Source organism: Syzygium oleosum, unplaced genomic scaffold (assembly GCF_021117445.2).
Source record: "Syzygium oleosum isolate NSW1041296 unplaced genomic scaffold, Sole_v2.1 Sole_v2.25, whole genome shotgun sequence".
Taxonomy (NCBI): Eukaryota; Viridiplantae; Streptophyta; class Magnoliopsida; order Myrtales; family Myrtaceae; genus Syzygium; species Syzygium oleosum.
This window is the reverse complement of record NW_026607509.1, coordinates 5,382,373-5,397,709: the sequence shown is the minus strand read 5'-3', so window position 1 is coordinate 5,397,709 and position 15,337 is coordinate 5,382,373. Positions and strand designations below refer to the sequence as shown.

At 42.5% G+C, this 15,337-nt stretch overlaps 5 protein-coding genes across 5 annotated transcripts; 4 read left to right on the top strand and 1 right to left on the bottom strand.

Moving 5' to 3' along the window:
• Positions 1–1,143: 1,143 nt before the first annotated feature.
• Positions 1,144–4,871, top strand: LOC115687577 (glutamate dehydrogenase 2). Its single transcript, XM_030613203.2, has 9 exons — positions 1,144–1,300; positions 1,457–1,570; positions 2,620–2,841; positions 2,940–3,014; positions 3,130–3,246; positions 3,344–3,594; positions 3,751–3,826; positions 3,903–3,989; positions 4,435–4,871. The coding sequence occupies exons 1-9, from the start codon at positions 1,193–1,195 to the stop codon at positions 4,618–4,620; spliced, it is 1,236 nt and encodes a 411-aa protein (XP_030469063.1). The 5' UTR covers positions 1,144–1,192; the 3' UTR covers positions 4,621–4,871.
• A 129-nt stretch (positions 4,872–5,000) lies between these two features.
• On the top strand, positions 5,001–6,696 carry LOC115687581 (light-harvesting complex-like protein 3 isotype 1, chloroplastic). The gene is made up of 3 exons (XM_056303064.1): positions 5,001–5,663; positions 5,724–6,104; positions 6,203–6,696. The coding sequence occupies exons 2-3, from the start codon at positions 5,852–5,854 to the stop codon at positions 6,469–6,471; spliced, it is 522 nt and encodes a 173-aa protein (XP_056159039.1). The 5' UTR covers positions 5,001–5,663; positions 5,724–5,851; the 3' UTR covers positions 6,472–6,696.
• On the top strand, positions 5,460–5,819 carry LOC130134962 (light-harvesting complex-like protein 3 isotype 1, chloroplastic). Its single transcript, XM_056303026.1, has one exon. It carries the CDS (start codon positions 5,460–5,462, stop codon positions 5,817–5,819), a length of 360 nt encoding a protein of 119 aa, XP_056159001.1.
• A 740-nt stretch (positions 6,697–7,436) lies between the features above and the next one.
• Positions 7,437–12,451, top strand: LOC115687576 (uncharacterized). Its single transcript, XM_030613202.2, has 8 exons — positions 7,437–7,945; positions 9,066–9,205; positions 9,313–9,412; positions 9,525–9,623; positions 10,276–10,623; positions 11,156–11,248; positions 11,329–11,535; positions 11,760–12,451. The coding sequence occupies exons 1-8, from the start codon at positions 7,586–7,588 to the stop codon at positions 12,021–12,023; spliced, it is 1,611 nt and encodes a 536-aa protein (XP_030469062.1). The 5' UTR covers positions 7,437–7,585; the 3' UTR covers positions 12,024–12,451.
• Positions 12,452–12,514: 63 nt separating this feature from the next.
• On the bottom strand, positions 12,515–14,765 carry LOC115687580 (uncharacterized). The gene is made up of 6 exons (XM_030613207.2): positions 14,480–14,765; positions 14,308–14,391; positions 13,969–14,218; positions 13,763–13,859; positions 12,901–12,966; positions 12,515–12,797 (listed from the first exon to the last, which is right to left on the bottom strand). Exons 1-6 carry the CDS (start codon positions 14,598–14,600, stop codon positions 12,600–12,602), a joined length of 816 nt encoding a protein of 271 aa, XP_030469067.1. The 5' UTR covers positions 14,601–14,765; the 3' UTR covers positions 12,515–12,599.
• Between the last annotated feature and the right edge of the window lie 572 nt (positions 14,766–15,337).

Here is a 15,337-nt window from a genome sequence, read left to right as displayed (position 1 = left end):
CAATAAGGATAGTTATCGGACGTGGCATCGAACTGTCCAAAACCTATTAATTAATTAACGTTTAACGTGGTAAGTAGTGACATTAAATCGGTGCGAACCTCCCCCAGTTGTCAGCGGTCCCTAATTTTTTTTTCTCCCCAACCAGCTAGGAACACCCCAATCTCTCCACGCCTCTTCTGTCCCCCGTGTTTTCTGCCCTCTCCGAGAAACCTACCAGAAAGGAGGGGCACTGTTTTGTTCTTTTCTTCTTCCTCTTTCTTGACCTCTGTCTTATCATATAATCAGTCCGATCGTTTCTCAATTTACACGACCACCTTCGAGTCCTTTTCTCTATTTGTCTACACTACTCTCTTGACCCTGCACTTCGCCAGCTCACACTATAGCATGGTATTTTAGATGGTAATGTCTAATGCAGTGAGTTCGTTGTGTGATTACCAAAAGTTATGGGTTAAGTTGTCTTCAAAGTGGTGTACACGTTGTTCGCAAGATACCCAAATCAGGAGAATATTACTTGAGCTTCCCTCTTCATGGCAATGTCTGGCTATTTCTTCTTAACCTTCCCGTTGAGCACAACTTCCCATATTTGGCAGTGTGTGGGACCCTGATTTTGCTGGCCCGGACTTTCGTGCCCTTTCGAGTCATTACTTAGCGAGACTCGTTTCGAAGGGAGCATGTGAACCGAACACTATTAGCAACGACGACTTCGGCGGCAACCGTCGGCATTCCGCGTTCCTCGCGAACCCCAAACATTGGATACATCGTTGATATATCGGAATTAGAACCTTAGGAACGAGTCAAATAAATGTGCAAAGAATGCCTACAAAGTGGAACCACGAAACGAATTACGAAGAAGCCAAGAGTGTAAGAATTAAACCTCCGAAAGGGCAGGGGCAATCCTGTGAATCCTCAGGACTGAGAAAAGTAGCTGTTTAATTGATGGCTCGCTCGCTCGCTCCCTCCTTAATGAGAAGGTTATCTAATAGTAATTGACTTGCCAATTTGCACGCTTCCCTCTCCCTTGTCTCTACCGTCCCGTACCAGTCACCTCCTCTCCACGGCTTCCCTTCCCCCCCTCTCCCTCCCTATATAAACCGTCTCACCCACGCCCCTTCTCTCTCGCCCAACAACCCATTTGCATTCTCGTTCCATCCTCGAGATTTCTCCCTCTTGTTCTTTTGACTTGAGATCGACCATGAACGCCCTCGCCGCAACGAACCGCAACTTCCGCCACGCGGCTCGCATTCTCGGGCTCGATTCTAAGCTGGAGCGGAGCCTCTTGATCCCGTTTCGGGAGATCAAGGTTCGTTCCCTTTTTTTGCTTTCTCTTGCCTTTTCTTTCTATCTTTTTCTTTCTTGTTTTTTTTCTTTCGGGGGCCCGGTTCACGGGCTTCTTGTGCGCGTGTTCTTGAGAATGTGGCTAAAAGTGGTGGTTGCGGCGTCGTCCGGTTCTGATCAGGTGGAGTGCACGATTCCCAAGGACGACGGCACCCTGGTGTCGTACGTCGGGTTCAGGGTGCAACACGACAATGCGCGCGGTCCCATGAAGGGCGGGATCAGATATCATCCTGAGGTACCACCCCCCCTACCCAAATGAAACAGTCTCTGCTTTCCGTTGACTTCTTGACTTTCGCGTTCCCTCCCGCTCTCGCGAGCTTGTTTGGTTGTTTCGCCGGAGATTGTGACCCTGTGATGATGGAGTGTTGGCTCTCTTCTTTTTCGTTTTGTCCGTGTAGTCAGTCGGATTTCAGGTTGAGGTCGACGATTGTTTGTCTCGTTACTGGCGTTTCTTGGTCGTCTTTTCTTTCTGAAAGTGAGTTAGGTCGACCCCTTTCTAAATATCCAAACTCGAAGTGCGACAAAAGGTGCTGCTTGCAGCTCCTTTTTCCAATTGTAAAGCCCAATCGAACATGTTCTCCTGGTTGAAGTTTTCCGGTCGTTCGCGGTCGTTTGATTCATGGCAATTACGCATCGTAATGATGACTTCTCCGGGGTTATCGTTGAAATGTGGCCTAGCCTGATCCTGCTTATTATGCTAGTCTTTAGTCAACAAAGAGTGGGTTACTTGAGAATGGTACTCAATAAGCTGTGAGGAGGAAGAACAGCTGCATTCAAGAATGATCGAGCGTCGTCGAGAATTTTGATACTCTGTCTCTGTTTCTAAGAGAGCAGCCTTACTTTGAATTCAAGGAATCTGTTCCTCTACATGTCTCTTTTGGCCGTGGCTTCGTAGGGATTTTTATATTATTTTAAAGAAACCTCGTAGCTTCAAATTACTCGTTCCTTCTTCCTATACCGGCCTACTTGATTTGCATATAGTCTGAAGATACAATGTATTTTGCATTCTGTTTCTGAATGCCCCACGTATTTTGGTAAATTTTTGGATGCCCTTCATCCATCTTAATAACGTTTCTTACTTAATTGGAGAAACCTTGGTAGCCAATGAAATGTTTGTCCAAGAGATTTCTACAACTACCCTCACAGTTCACTTCACGGATGCGCTCCGCAGTTACTTAGCTCTCTTGTGCTGGGTGCGAGCATCTCCAGCGTGTTGAGTTGTGCTATGCCAATCTTATCAGTTTTGAAACCTGAAGTTGATGGTTTCTTGATATTCTTTGAAAGGTTGACCCGGATGAAGTTAATGCCCTGGCCCAGTTGATGACCTGGAAGACAGCTGTAGCGGATATTCCATATGGAGGTGCAAAGGGTGGGATTGGATGCAATCCTAGGGATTTAAGTAAGAGTGAGTTGGAACGCCTAACCCGTGTATTCACTCAGAAGATTCATGACCTCATTGGGATCCATACTGATGTTCCCGCTCCTGACATGGGAACGAATGCTCAGGTTCAGCTCCTGCTTCATGCATCATCACTTCTCTGCCTATGTCATTATACCATCTTTGATTTATTTGGTTTAAGGTAATGACGTATGAGAATGTGCAGACCATGGCATGGATTTTGGATGAGTACTCAAAATTTCATGGTCACTCACCGGCTGTCGTGACAGGAAAACCAATTGTAAGAATTAGAAACTGATGGAATTTATTGACAATTAATTTGAGATTGATTATTTCATGATGAGGAAGAACTTTACGCCAGAACTCTTTCTCACCCATCTGGGTTTGATTCTCAGGATCTTGGTGGATCACTAGGCCGGGAGGCTGCTACTGGCCGTGGCGTTGTTTTCGCTACGGAAGCTTTGCTTGCCGAGCATGGGAAGTCCATCAACAATCTGACATTTGTTATTCAGGTGACTAGTCATTATTCATTTACTCCCCGAATGTACTTAAAATATCCTTGGTCTCTACTTCAGATATTGATTTTTCTTCTGCACACTACATTTCTAGGGATTTGGAAATGTGGGGTCCTGGGCAGCAAAGCTGATTCATGAGAGAGGTGGTAAGGTTATAGCAGTCAGTGACGTCACCGGTGCAGTTAAAAATCCAAATGGTATCAATATTCCAGAATTGCTCCAGCACAAAGAAAGCACTGGCAGTCTGAAAGATTTCCAAGGTGGAGACTCCATGAATCCTGATGAACTGCTTGTACATGAATGTGATGTTCTTATCCCTTGTGCTTTAGGGGGAGTTCTGAACAGGTGTGCTACTTCTCTTAGCTAAGCTGTTCTGTACTTCATGATGATTTTGCAAATTAAAAAAGTTTGTCAGATGCTGTCAATTTGGTTATTAGTTAAGTTCAGGGAGTGTTTCGACAAAGTCTGACCGGTTTCCTTGTGTATTAATTCAATTTGTAGGGATAATGCAGCAGATGTAAAGGCCAAGTTCATTATTGAGGCGGCCAACCATCCTACTGATCCAGAAGCAGATGAGGTAAAATTTAGTTCATTCTTCACTTAAAGATTTCGGTCTCTAAAGAGTTTGATTGTATTGCAACTTGTCAATGCAGATATTATCGAAGAAAGGAGTTGTAATTCTGCCTGATATATATGCAAATGCTGGGGGAGTGACTGTTAGCTATTTTGAGTGGGTTCAGGTAAAGGATAATTCTGGATCATGTTCATCTTTAATGTTCCAACCTCCCTATCTAAGCAGTTAGATCTCCTCTGAAACCTAAACCCTGATTGGCAGGTATTTGTCAATCGTTTCTCATACAGAAGGATGGCAACAGAATAAGAGTGCTGCTCGCTGCATTTAATTTGTTTTGCCTTATTTCCTAGGTTTGGAAGTGGGAACTCTTATAGATTATTATTTCAAATTTGTGCAAATTTCTTGCACTGGCAATTAGGTCGTTTGGAGATGCTTTTTTACATTTTTTTCCTCATTCGAATCGGGATGGATGCTAACCATTTAATAATTGTCTTAGTCCTCCAAGACACTTCATTAGAAACATTCACAATATCACTGACTGCATGCTTGAACGCAGTCTTTTAAGCTTTTATGAAATCCGGGTCACTTAAGTAGCTTATTTTTCTTTGCAGAACATCCAAGGTTTCATGTGGGATGAAGATAAGGTGAACAGCGAGCTTCAGAGATACATGACTCGAGCTTTCCACAACATCAAGAACATGTGCCAGGTTCATGACTGCAACTTGCGGATGGGTGCCTTCACGCTTGGGGTGAACAGGGTTGCACGAGCCACCCTTTTAAGGGGTTGGGAAGCATAGTTTTCTTCCTTGTTTGTTCGCATCCCTGTTCTTCAGTAACATTTCGTGGAGATATCCCAGCCATGGAAGCATCTGGAAATCACAGCTGACGGAATCATTTTCACCGGCCCAAGAAGAGCCTTTTTTTTTCTGTTTTCATTTTGCTTTATTTTTTAACCCTCAGAACCTTTTGTGTTCGTTGGCGGGAATCACTACATTGGATGCTTGCAACATATTGTTCGAGAAATAAGAAGAGTATGAGCATGAGCTGATATCAGCGTGGCACCATTTTCATTCAAACAAAAACCATCTATGCACATCAGCTTGCATGCCAAGTTTGAAGATCCATGTGACTCAACATTCCTGCAGGTCGCGATAGTACTGCTTGAGCTATGATGAGACGTATTGCTTTTAAAATCAGTGGACCATCATATCCCCAAAGATATCAATTGCTATCAAACTCCTTTATAATGTCTTGGCTGTTGAATTTGGTGCTATCTAATAGTCAATACTCAGAATTTTACTCTCATCCAAATCAAACTATTACTTCAAGTTGTGGTCATAGAGTGAAAGCATCAGCGGATAATGTGGCTCAACTCAGGCAGTCCGGGACGATACCTAACAAAGTTGGGATGAGAAGGTTAAAGAAAAAGAGAAGGCAGGGGAGATCAGGATTGTAGAGCTTTGCCCATGAACTCTACTGACACGAGCAGCGGTTGGAAGATAATCTTATTTATTTTCAGCATGGGCCTCATTACATGCTTCCCACGGTCACATGACCCAGTGAAGTGGTAAGAGAGAGAGTGTTAACGAAACAAGAGACAAAAACGAAGGAACAGCCATCTTAGCTCCAGATAGCCATGGCTTCCGTTGCCATTTCTGCATCACTGCACAGAGCTTGTAGCTTGAATCATGTCCCAAGGAGACAGCAACTCCGGCACTCAGTGGGGATGAAGCAAGCAACCAATGTGGTTACCGTGGATGGGGAGGGTCCGGCGAAAGGGCTCATGCTCAATGTTACTGAACATAAGGATAATGCAGCTTCAGGAGAAGATAGATTCAGGGTTGCTGGGGATAAATCAGAGGAGGGCCGGTCTTTAGAATCCTCCGCTATCAAATTCAAGGACGAGCGATGGACGAACGGTTCCTGGGATCTGAACATGTTTGTCAAGGACGGAAAGATGGACTGGGATGGAGTCATTGTTGCCGGTGAGAGATAATTGAATCCACCTTACTTTTACCTTGGGTCAGAATGCTAATTAACAAAGTGATGAGCTCCTCAAGATTGGGCTTACTCGTTAGAAAAGCAGTTATTGTTAAGCTGTTGGTGAATTTCCTGCATAATTGGATGTTCATGTTTCACTTCACAGAAGCAAGGAGGAGTTTTCTTGAAGTGTATCCAGAAGCCGCAACAAATGAAGATCCTGTGCTGCTCAGGAGCTCCATAATACCATGGTGGGCATGGATACGCCGGTCCCATCTCCCTGAAGCAGAGCTTTTGAATGGTTCGCATGACCACCTCTCACAACAGATATTCAATTGCGATTCTCTCCTGAGTTCATATAGGCTCTCTTACGCTTGTGAATTATCCAACTCTACACAGGTCGAGCTGCGATGCTCGGGTTTTCCATGGCATACATGGTGGACGCCTTGACGGGGATGGGCGTGGTAGGCCAGACAGGCAATGTCCTGTGCAAGGCAGGAGTGTTCGCGACTGTGGTTGCAGTGCTGTTCTTCAGGCGAAACCAAGACATCGAAACGTTTAGGAAGCTCGTGGATGAGGCCACTTTCTACGACAAGCAATGGCAAGCTTCATGGCAAGATGAAGCTGGAAGTGCAAGTGCTTCAGATTCTTCAGCAGAGAAGATGTGATTGCAGTGTTGGCTGATGTTTGGACTAATGTTCCAGACCTCTTTGGTTTTGTAACTGAAACAAATCTTTAAGCCAAGCCATCTCTTGAAGAATTATGCCCCGGTCACTCCCTATGCAGAGTACACAAATAAGTGCAATCAAAATGAAACAGACACTGATGGTTCATACTGATTTCATTGTTCCAGCTTTCACCCACTATTTGAATGACGATTCTCCTTTTAATTTGAATAATTGTACAGATATTACCGATCATATACTAAATGAGTTTATCGGACAGCATCAATATCATAAATGATAATTTATATTCATGGGTCCATCATTGAAGCATCGAATAGAAATATGTCGCATCATTGCAAAACACAACGATGAGAATTAAGAACATAGAAATCGAATATATCAATCTTTTCATCGGGGCTCGAGTTTTGATGCAACAGATGGTGCTCAGTGGTCTTCTGTTCCGATTTGAAGAGCTTCTTCGACTTCGATTCTAGAGAGAGGAGTGCACGGATCTAAGCAAGGGAGAGCACCGAGCGGAGCGAACAAGCATTCGAGCGAGGGAGAGCGACGTAAGAAGGAGCAGTTGAGTGATGGAGAGGGGAGCAAAAGAGGCAGAACGCTTCTGTAGGGTTTTATTTTATAAAAGGGGCAAAATTGGACTTTTAATAAGTTTTTGAGGGCAAAACAGGAAACTGACAAAATTTCATTAATTCATACTCAATACTAATAGGGACCAGCATTGAGCTTTCAGCCTTCCCAAGACCAGCTTTCACCCCAAAGCCTCATGGAGAATTATTGTCAAACATCCCAAATTTTTCTTAAGAGGCTTTTAATCTTCAAAGCGCTTTTAAAATGCTGAACCAAACGCACCCTTAATCATTTCCTCGGGCCCTCGTCTGTGAGCAAACCGACCATCCAGTTGTTAGTTTTATAAGCCAAATTTAAAACGCAAGAAAACTCCAAAAGCGCACGCAAAATGGGACATTCGTTTCATCGGTCCTCTCTCTCTCTCTCTCTCTCTCTAAAAGCATGACAGCATTGGGTGGGAGTCAACAACTTGCTGCACTCGCGATTCGCAGATGCCAAATCCTCCTCTCCCCTCCGCAGCTGAACCCCAATGCACTCCGTCTCCGACCCACCCTTCCCCTCCCCGCCGCCCTCTCCTCCCCCTCCCGCCGGCGACAGCTCCGACGCCGAGCGCCGCCTGAGGGAGGCCGAGGAGCGCCTCCGCGATGCCATCGAGGAGCTCCAGCGCCGCCAGCGCAGGGCCGCCGCTTGCGGCGGCGGTGGCGGCGGCCTCCTCCCCCCGCACCCCCCCTGCCACCATTCGCCCGACGAGTCCTGCGTCGCCAACGCGATCGGCAACCTCTGCCAGAGCTTCCTCCTCTCCTACGGCGTTAGGGTTGGGATTGGCATCCTGCTTCGCGCTTTCAAGCTCGCCAAGGGACAGTCTTATTCGTCGCTCCTCGATCTCAAGGTTACGATCCGATTCCTCTTCTCCGCCTCATCACCGCCTGCCTAGCACATGGTTTCCCGTGGCTGTTAGGATTCAGTTCCAGCTTAATTTTGACAGGAAATGGTTGTTCGGATTGCTAATACTTGATCGTGAGTTTTATTTTCGTTTTGATTAAGAGTTCTCGTTAATTATATTCGTGAATGTACTTCTGCTAGAGCTACTGGTTTTAGATCCCGAGGAAAGCACCATGCAAATGTGTACTACTGCTTAGTTGGCCGAGACGATGGCTAATATCTTGTGCTCATCGAAACAGGAAGAAGCCTCCATTTCTTACTTATGCATGCCGTACTGATGCAGTTTGTTGTTATAACATCATTGTGCTAATTGTAGTGGAATTCTACTTTAGTTATATGATAATTACGTTCATGGATGCGAGCCACTTTATCTTCTTAGGAGCCGCAATTTCTGTAAGTTTGGTGCTGAGTTTACCGAATCTTGTCTTCTGAGAGACAAGAACGTGGCAGACTGAACAGTGCAGAAAAAATCCAACTTGAGCATTGACATGTTACATACGGTCCACTGGTTAAATCAAGGTCCTTTTTAGGTACATATATTTCCTTTGGACTACACCGAGCAATTTCCTAAACATTGACCTCAGCAGTATCAGCATTCTGGATTACTGGCATATTCCCATTAGGATATACTAGACAACTTGGTGATATATAAACAGGCGGTATCCCTCATGCTAACTTCGGATTAAAGTACCTTCCACAGTGGCAAATTTGGGTAGGTCTTTTGTTAAAAACTTGAGTTTACACTGATGTTGCTTTTTTTTTTTGGTAAAGATGATGTTGCTTTTTTGACGCACGTGATCGGGACTAATATCCTTAAATCTTCACTTGAGAACTTTGACATTGTTGTTTGTTATCGTCATCTGCTAGCTTAACTTCTGGCTTATTTTAATGCCACAATGCCACCTGGCTGAAACTCTTCTTTCTTTATCTATTCTCTAGGAGAGTCTCTTCTCCTTCCCTAATCTACTATTTGCGCTAGTTTTGTCTCTTTGACATATCCATGCGATGGTGCCAATATTTTTTACGTACTTACAGCCTCGCTGTTGATTTATGTACTTTGTTGGCAGCAACTTGTTTCCGAGAAGGATCTGATAGTAAGAGAAGAAGCATGTCGAGTTGGTCTGCTTTTTGGTGGGTTTACCGGTTCCTATCACGCTCTTCGGTGTTTGTTTAGAAAGTTGAGAAGGAAAGAGACACCGATGAACGTGTAAGTTTGCAATTTATGTACTCTGTTTCTTGAAGGGTTTGAAGCTATTTAGCCACAATAGAGCCAGTTCCTTATTTGTGACATTGTTTGAGGGGATGATGGAACAGAGTTTTATCAGGTTCAATTGCGGGTTTGTCTATCTTAGCATTGGATGGTTCAAACCGCAGGCGTACACTTGCTCTCTATCTTCTGGCCAGGGTAGCTCAAGTGCGTAAAAGATTAGTATACATTCTATTCCTTAGCATTCTTTTGGTGTTAGCAGTTCATTCTTTCCTCTTTTACATTTCATGGAAAGTCTAATGTATAAATTCCACACCAGTGTGCTTATAATTCTGCAAAGTCTAAGAACAAGTTCCATTTCTGGGGAAGCCACTGGAGACATGGAGATTCTTTGCTTTTTGCCCTGGCATGTGCCCAGGTAATATAATGTCAAGTTTTTTCATCATATTGTTACTTGAACCGTGATGAAATGAATGTGGTATATCTTAGTATGCTTTTCTTGTCATCTTCATCGAATATTAATGCTGTTGAAAGCATATGATTATATTGATTTAATTTGATTAATATGCAAAACGAAGCAACTTGAGGTGTAATCAGGAAGTATGTAAGCTTCCTGAAGTTTTGTCTGATCCATGTAACATACGGTGTGATTTGTTAGTTTTTACAGTTTATATATTCGATACAAATTGCTGAAGAATCTCGATGAGTTCTAACATGCATGACTCGTCAAATACTGTTGTCTCAAACAGACTATAATCCTTGAAATCCTGATTGGATGTGATCGTGATTTATGATATATCTGCATTATGATGGCCAATCTTGTTAGTGTCTTTTAATTACCTTCAATAATAAGTGACCATGTACTTCAAGAAATTCCCAATATCTATTACTAAACATTTGTGAAGATAGATTTCATTTGTTAAACAAAAAGCACATAGAACCAACAAAACGGTTTTCTTATACAAGCAGATGCCATCACTTGACTACTGTACAAGGTTCTGTCATGGTGTGGACTTCATTCTTGGTGTCTTTCTCATTCTTTTTTATTGACTTTTTACAACTCATTTTAGGTAATGTATGCCTTCATAATGCGCCCGGAAAGCTTGCCGAAATCATATCAAGATTTTATCCAGAAGACCGGGCCAGTTGCACAGCCTGTGTACAGAGCTGTAAGGGATAATTGTAGGGGTTTGCCATTGGACATTGCCTCATTGTCAGCATACTTGGCTAAAAAAGGAGTGTCCAATCATGTAAAGTTGGAAGAGTTCCCCTCAATAATTCCATGCTCCATAATTCATCCACACACGAACTCCTGTTTGGTTCACAATGCGAATGCAAGTTCAGCTACTTTTAGGAAGACATTTCCGCTTTACTTCTCATTAACATTCGTGCCATTTGTCGTCCTCCACCTGCAAAAGGTACAACTTCCTCTCCAGGCTGATTTGATCATTACATCTATACTCCCATTGTTGTCACTTGTTGAATGTTTGGGAACATTTCCAACTCATTAAACAGTTCAAACTAAAAAAATGAAGGCACAATTTAGTACTCTAATTCTATCCCTTTTGCCGCTGATCTATTAGTTTAATGCTTATCATCATCAGGATGATTAGTTTACTGTTTCCTTGGCTTTAACATGTTATTGAGATGCAGCTTTTGGAAGATAAAATTGTTTGTTCTGTATTTCTATATCAGCAACATTTTATGTGATGTATATTAGGAACAAAATTTAGTACTCTAACCCTATCCAAAATTTGGATGAATCTGATGGTTATCATCGTCAAGATGGTTAGGTGGGTTACTGTTTCCTTGGCCTTAACATGATAATGTTATGCAGCTTTTGGAAGTTAAAATTGTTTATTCTGTCTTTCTTTATCAGCAACGGTTTATGTGACATTTTAGGACCAATATTCCGTTACTTCTAATATATTTTTTTTAAACAAATTCTAGTTCATGGATTCACCTGCTCGTACCTGTTGGCTGGCTCTTAAAGGTGCTGTTCGCTCGACGGCCTTTTTGTCTGCTTTTGTTGGAATTTTTCAGGTAGCTCTTCACTTATTTATTTTGCAATATTTTTTTTCTAACTTGGGAAGAATGTTCTAATAATTGTTTAATGGTGCAAGGGAGTAATATGTTCACATAGGAAGATCGCGTCAAAGGACCACAAGCTTGTGTATTGGCTTGCTGGTGGACTTTCTGCTCTTTCTGTTCTGCTGGAGAAAAAATCTAGACGGAGTGAACTTGCTTTGTATGTATTGCCACGCGCTGGAGATTCTTTATGGTATATCTTAATAAACCGCCATCTGGTTCCTAATATCAAGAATGCTGAGGTATCTCCTGTTTATCTAAGCCGTATGTACTATGTAGTACTTTTTAGCAGGTGTCAACATAAACTTATCCGGTGCAAAAAAGTATCTAACATTGCTTGATATGAAATTGGAATGCACTAATATCGCACTATATAGAGATATTTGCATTTCTGCTTTCTCCTTCAGCTTCCTATGAATCTTTAGAAGGAAATCGTTACAAATTGATGCCCGTTTCACTTCTGCAGGTGGCTTTGTTCTGTGCTTGTATGGGAGGAGTAATGTACTACTTGGAACATGAGCCAGATACCATGGCTCCATTCCTTAGGGGCCTCATTCGCCGTTTCCTGGCTAGCAGAATTAGTAATCCAGGCCCTTCATCGAGTCGGAGTGCTTCCTACGCTTATTTGCAATCTCTTGATGCAATCCAGAAGCCGAAATTGCTAGAAATTCGAGAGGGTGAAGTTTCATCTTCTGAGAAATACAACCTTGAATCCATTCCAGGGCTATAAACCACATTTTTTGGTCCTTTGCCCGTTTTATTGAATCATAAATTGTTCGGTTTGGTTCACCTGGCTCTGAAAGTTGCATAACACAGTCGAGCACGAAGAACGGCAACCGAATATTCTTTCCCAGTTCTTGGGGCTCAGTATGTTGGAGTTCTAGTTCCTCTGATTTGTAATACTCACTGGACAATTGTAGTGTTAATTTAAAGTAAGCAATTCGTCTCTGGAAGAGAAGTTAAAAGAAATAATATTGCGACGCTTTGCTGGAGCTGGTCCTTTTTTTTTTTAAGATAAATACGAATAGGCTCTTCTAACTATTTTTCGAAGATGTAGTAGCCTTTACTTCTCGAATGAGATTTTCTTTGTGTCAGAAGACTTCCGATATTGTTGTATCTTACGCTTACGAGTTAATAAATTTTTTTCATTATCGAGAAGTTAGTTTTCTGTTAGCCCGAAAAGAGCCAGTTAGGTTTCTTCGTATACTTATTCATTACATATTTGGAAGAAGGGAATACTTAGTGCAGCCTGTGAATCCATGGCGCTGCTTTTTCATGATATAATTTGTCCGATTCAATATTTGCTTCACTCGTCTGGAAGCTTACATATTTTGTGTGTTTTGTGACCGATCCTACACTCGATCCGACTAAATTTAGTGGTGAAGATACATTTCGGAGATAGTGTCCCAAAGCTTGCGCTCCTCTTCATCTCTTCCACCGCTTTCTGCAAGGACTCGCTGACGTCGCCCAAGGCCCAAGCTAAAGATATATGAGGGCGAGGATCCTGTTTGATTGTCGCAATCACATATCAATTCAAGCTACATATATATAACCATGGCATCGCAACTTAAAAAAGGGAAAAGGATTGAAATCGGAATTAACCTAACCTTGTAAAACTCAGGAAGATTGTGGCGCCTATAAACGTCATTGACCAATTGTATTTGCTTTGTAATCTGAAATGCAAGTCAAAGGAAGCTTACAATCAGCGAACGTGACATTCTCTGCTACTTGTGATTCTCACTCCATAAACACAATCATGAAAAGGAAAAGCTAGTCAGGAAGACAAGCTTTTGAGAATGCTCAGCTGCAGAACTGCCTGCGATGCTTCCAAAGATGTGTAAAGTAACTAACAAAGTTGAGACCTCATAGCACAACCGACACAGGCACAACTTTACTAGATGGATATAACTTCATCTTGCACACATTCAGCCATCATTTCTGCATGGCAAACTAAAACTCGTGTTGGAAGAAGAACCACAATCGAATGGATGTATCAGCAAAAGACATTGCATATACCTCCTCCGTTGGGAGAAAGTGTAGAGCAAGAAAACCCAATGCAAAAACAAAATAGAAAGGTAAGGTAATATAGCGTTTGCATTGAGAGGACAAGTAGGAACGAACGCATTCCCTGATTCAAGCACTTGGCCAGTGCATAGTTTACTCGATGGAACAAAGCCACTTGTGAGCCAGAGAAGCTCATGCTCTTACTCATGGCACACATCGGCACATTTGCGTGCATGAATCCCGTAGCCTGTGAAGTTATGACCAACCATCGATGCTAAATTCGTAGAATGTATTTCTCAAGGACCAGCAGGAACTCTTTGAAGTAGCATTCTAGCACTCAACACTAAACGCACTAGTAGCATACTCAAAAGCACGGGACCCTGAGATTTTCTGGAGCTGCAAGTGGAAAAGATTCGGTACTAGATACGAAGAAACAATCTGCGGAGAAAATTCTAACCAACATACCTCAGCTAATCCTCGGCTCATGACTTCGAGCGAAAGGAAAGATCTTGTGCTGTCATCGTTGACGAACACTTCCCATTTATCAAAATCGATCCAATACCTGCTTCACAATAAAAGAAGAGAACTATCAAGTAAGAATCCCGGAATCACCTCATGGAATGTAAGAAGAAATGAGCAGAAGAGGGCGGGACAAACAGAAGAGGGCGTACGGTTTGTGAAACTGGAGCTTCTGGCGAAGCATGGAAACCATAGAGTCGATCTGGTGGACTCGGATGGGCACAGTCCTGCCCAGACTGATGTGGAATTCCCTCCCCACAGCAACTTGTTCGAGCTTCTGATCATCTCGGCACAGAAACTCAAGGGGCACGTCTGCATCGACCACGAAAAGACCAGGCACCACAGATGCGACTTTCTTCAAGAAGAGGGCTACTTCCTTTCTTTGCGGACCCGATATATGAACTGCCATCGTTTGATGCGCAAAAAGGAAAACATTTCAGCTAAAGAAAAATACGCAGCAACCCGACGGAGAGAGAGAGAGAGAGAATGACCGGGTATATAAACGTGGAGGGCGAAATTGCCTTCGACGTGAGGGAAGGTCCGGACTCGACTCGGCTGGCCGGTTGGGTAGGAATCTGAGGTGAGACGAGCGAAAGAAGCATATCATCAAACAGATGGTGGGCAAAGATAGAATGGAGAGAGAGAGGATGTGAATTGACGTACCGAGGGAATTGGGAGGGGTGAGGAGGGAGAGGGGCGGCGGGGGCAGACCAGGCGTAGGCGGAGGCGGAGGGGAGGCGGAGGAGTCGGAGTCGTCGCCGTAAGTTGCTCTCAGTGCCTCCATTCTCTGATCGCGATGCTGGTGCTGAGACTTATCTCCGATGAATCACAAAGTCCATCATGGGAAGGTGGCAAGGCAAAGTTTCCAAGGGGGCTTGGAAGGAAGATGGCAAAATTTCAAGTTGGCCTTTAGGCATCGATTCCCTCAGGCCTCCAAACACCAAAAGCAATGGCTTTGGTAGCTTGGATAAGAATTCATATTCCTATCCCGTTTTTGGTATCTGCTAAAAGATAACATATGATCGGATATAAAAAGGATATAATTCGAATAAAAATATTTAGGTAGAATAAAAGTGGATAGGAATTAAAAAACTGTTTTTCTCGGATAACAAAATTATTAAATAACTAAAATTAAAATAATTACTACATATAAATAATATTTGAATTATAATATAAAATATTCAAAATAACAAAAAGAAAAAATAACAACAATTTCCATTTAATTTATTCCTATTTTTGTAATATATTTTGAATTTCTTTCTCTTCTATAATATATATTCTGTGTATACATATATGTGTGTGTTTTAGGTATATTAGTATATTTTATTATCTATTAAAATTTTTGTTGAGCAACGATGGAAGGGAATTGAAAGGAAATAAAAATATAAAGAAAAAAGAAAAAATAAAGGGATAAATAATAAAAAATAAACGAGTTAGTAAAAATGAAGCAGAAGAACCCAGATTTTACATGAATGAATTCAAATTTTAAAGGACTTCTTCTAATTCTCGAAAAATAGGGGC

What these genes read in the sequence shown, in the direction of transcription:
- LOC115687577 (XM_030613203.2), top strand. Translation starts at nt 1,193, where the DNA reads ATGAACGCCCTCGCCGCAACGAACCGCAACTTCCGCCACGCGGCTCGC. An exon ending in GGATCAGATATCATCCTGAG is followed by an intron (nt 1,571 to 2,619) that starts GTACCACCCCCC and finishes ATTCTTTGAAAG; the next exon opens with GTTGACCCGGATGAAGTTAA. An exon ending in TCGTGACAGGAAAACCAATT is followed by an intron (nt 3,015 to 3,129) that starts GTAAGAATTAGA and finishes TTTGATTCTCAG; the next exon opens with GATCTTGGTGGATCACTAGG.
- LOC130134962 (XM_056303026.1), top strand. Translation starts at nt 5,460, where the DNA reads ATGGCTTCCGTTGCCATTTCTGCATCACTGCACAGAGCTTGTAGCTTG.
- LOC115687581 (XM_056303064.1), top strand. Translation starts at nt 5,852, where the DNA reads ATGCTAATTAACAAAGTGATGAGCTCCTCAAGATTGGGCTTACTCGTT. An exon ending in TGAAGCAGAGCTTTTGAATG is followed by an intron (nt 6,105 to 6,202) that starts GTTCGCATGACC and finishes AACTCTACACAG; the next exon opens with GTCGAGCTGCGATGCTCGGG.
- LOC115687576 (XM_030613202.2), top strand. Translation starts at nt 7,586, where the DNA reads ATGCACTCCGTCTCCGACCCACCCTTCCCCTCCCCGCCGCCCTCTCCT. An exon ending in TTCTGGCCAGGGTAGCTCAA is followed by an intron (nt 9,413 to 9,524) that starts GTGCGTAAAAGA and finishes ATTCCACACCAG; the next exon opens with TGTGCTTATAATTCTGCAAA. An exon ending in TTGCCCTGGCATGTGCCCAG is followed by an intron (nt 9,624 to 10,275) that starts GTAATATAATGT and finishes AACTCATTTTAG; the next exon opens with GTAATGTATGCCTTCATAAT.
- LOC115687580 (XM_030613207.2), bottom strand. Translation starts at nt 14,600, where the DNA reads ATGGAGGCACTGAGAGCAACTTACGGCGACGACTCCGACTCCTCCGCC. An exon ending in AAGCTCCAGTTTCACAAACC is followed by an intron (nt 13,860 to 13,968) that starts GTACGCCCTCTT and finishes ATTGTGAAGCAG; the next exon opens with GTATTGGATCGATTTTGATA. An exon ending in ATCTTCCTGAGTTTTACAAG is followed by an intron (nt 12,798 to 12,900) that starts GTTAGGTTAATT and finishes ACAATCAAACAG; the next exon opens with GATCCTCGCCCTCATATATC.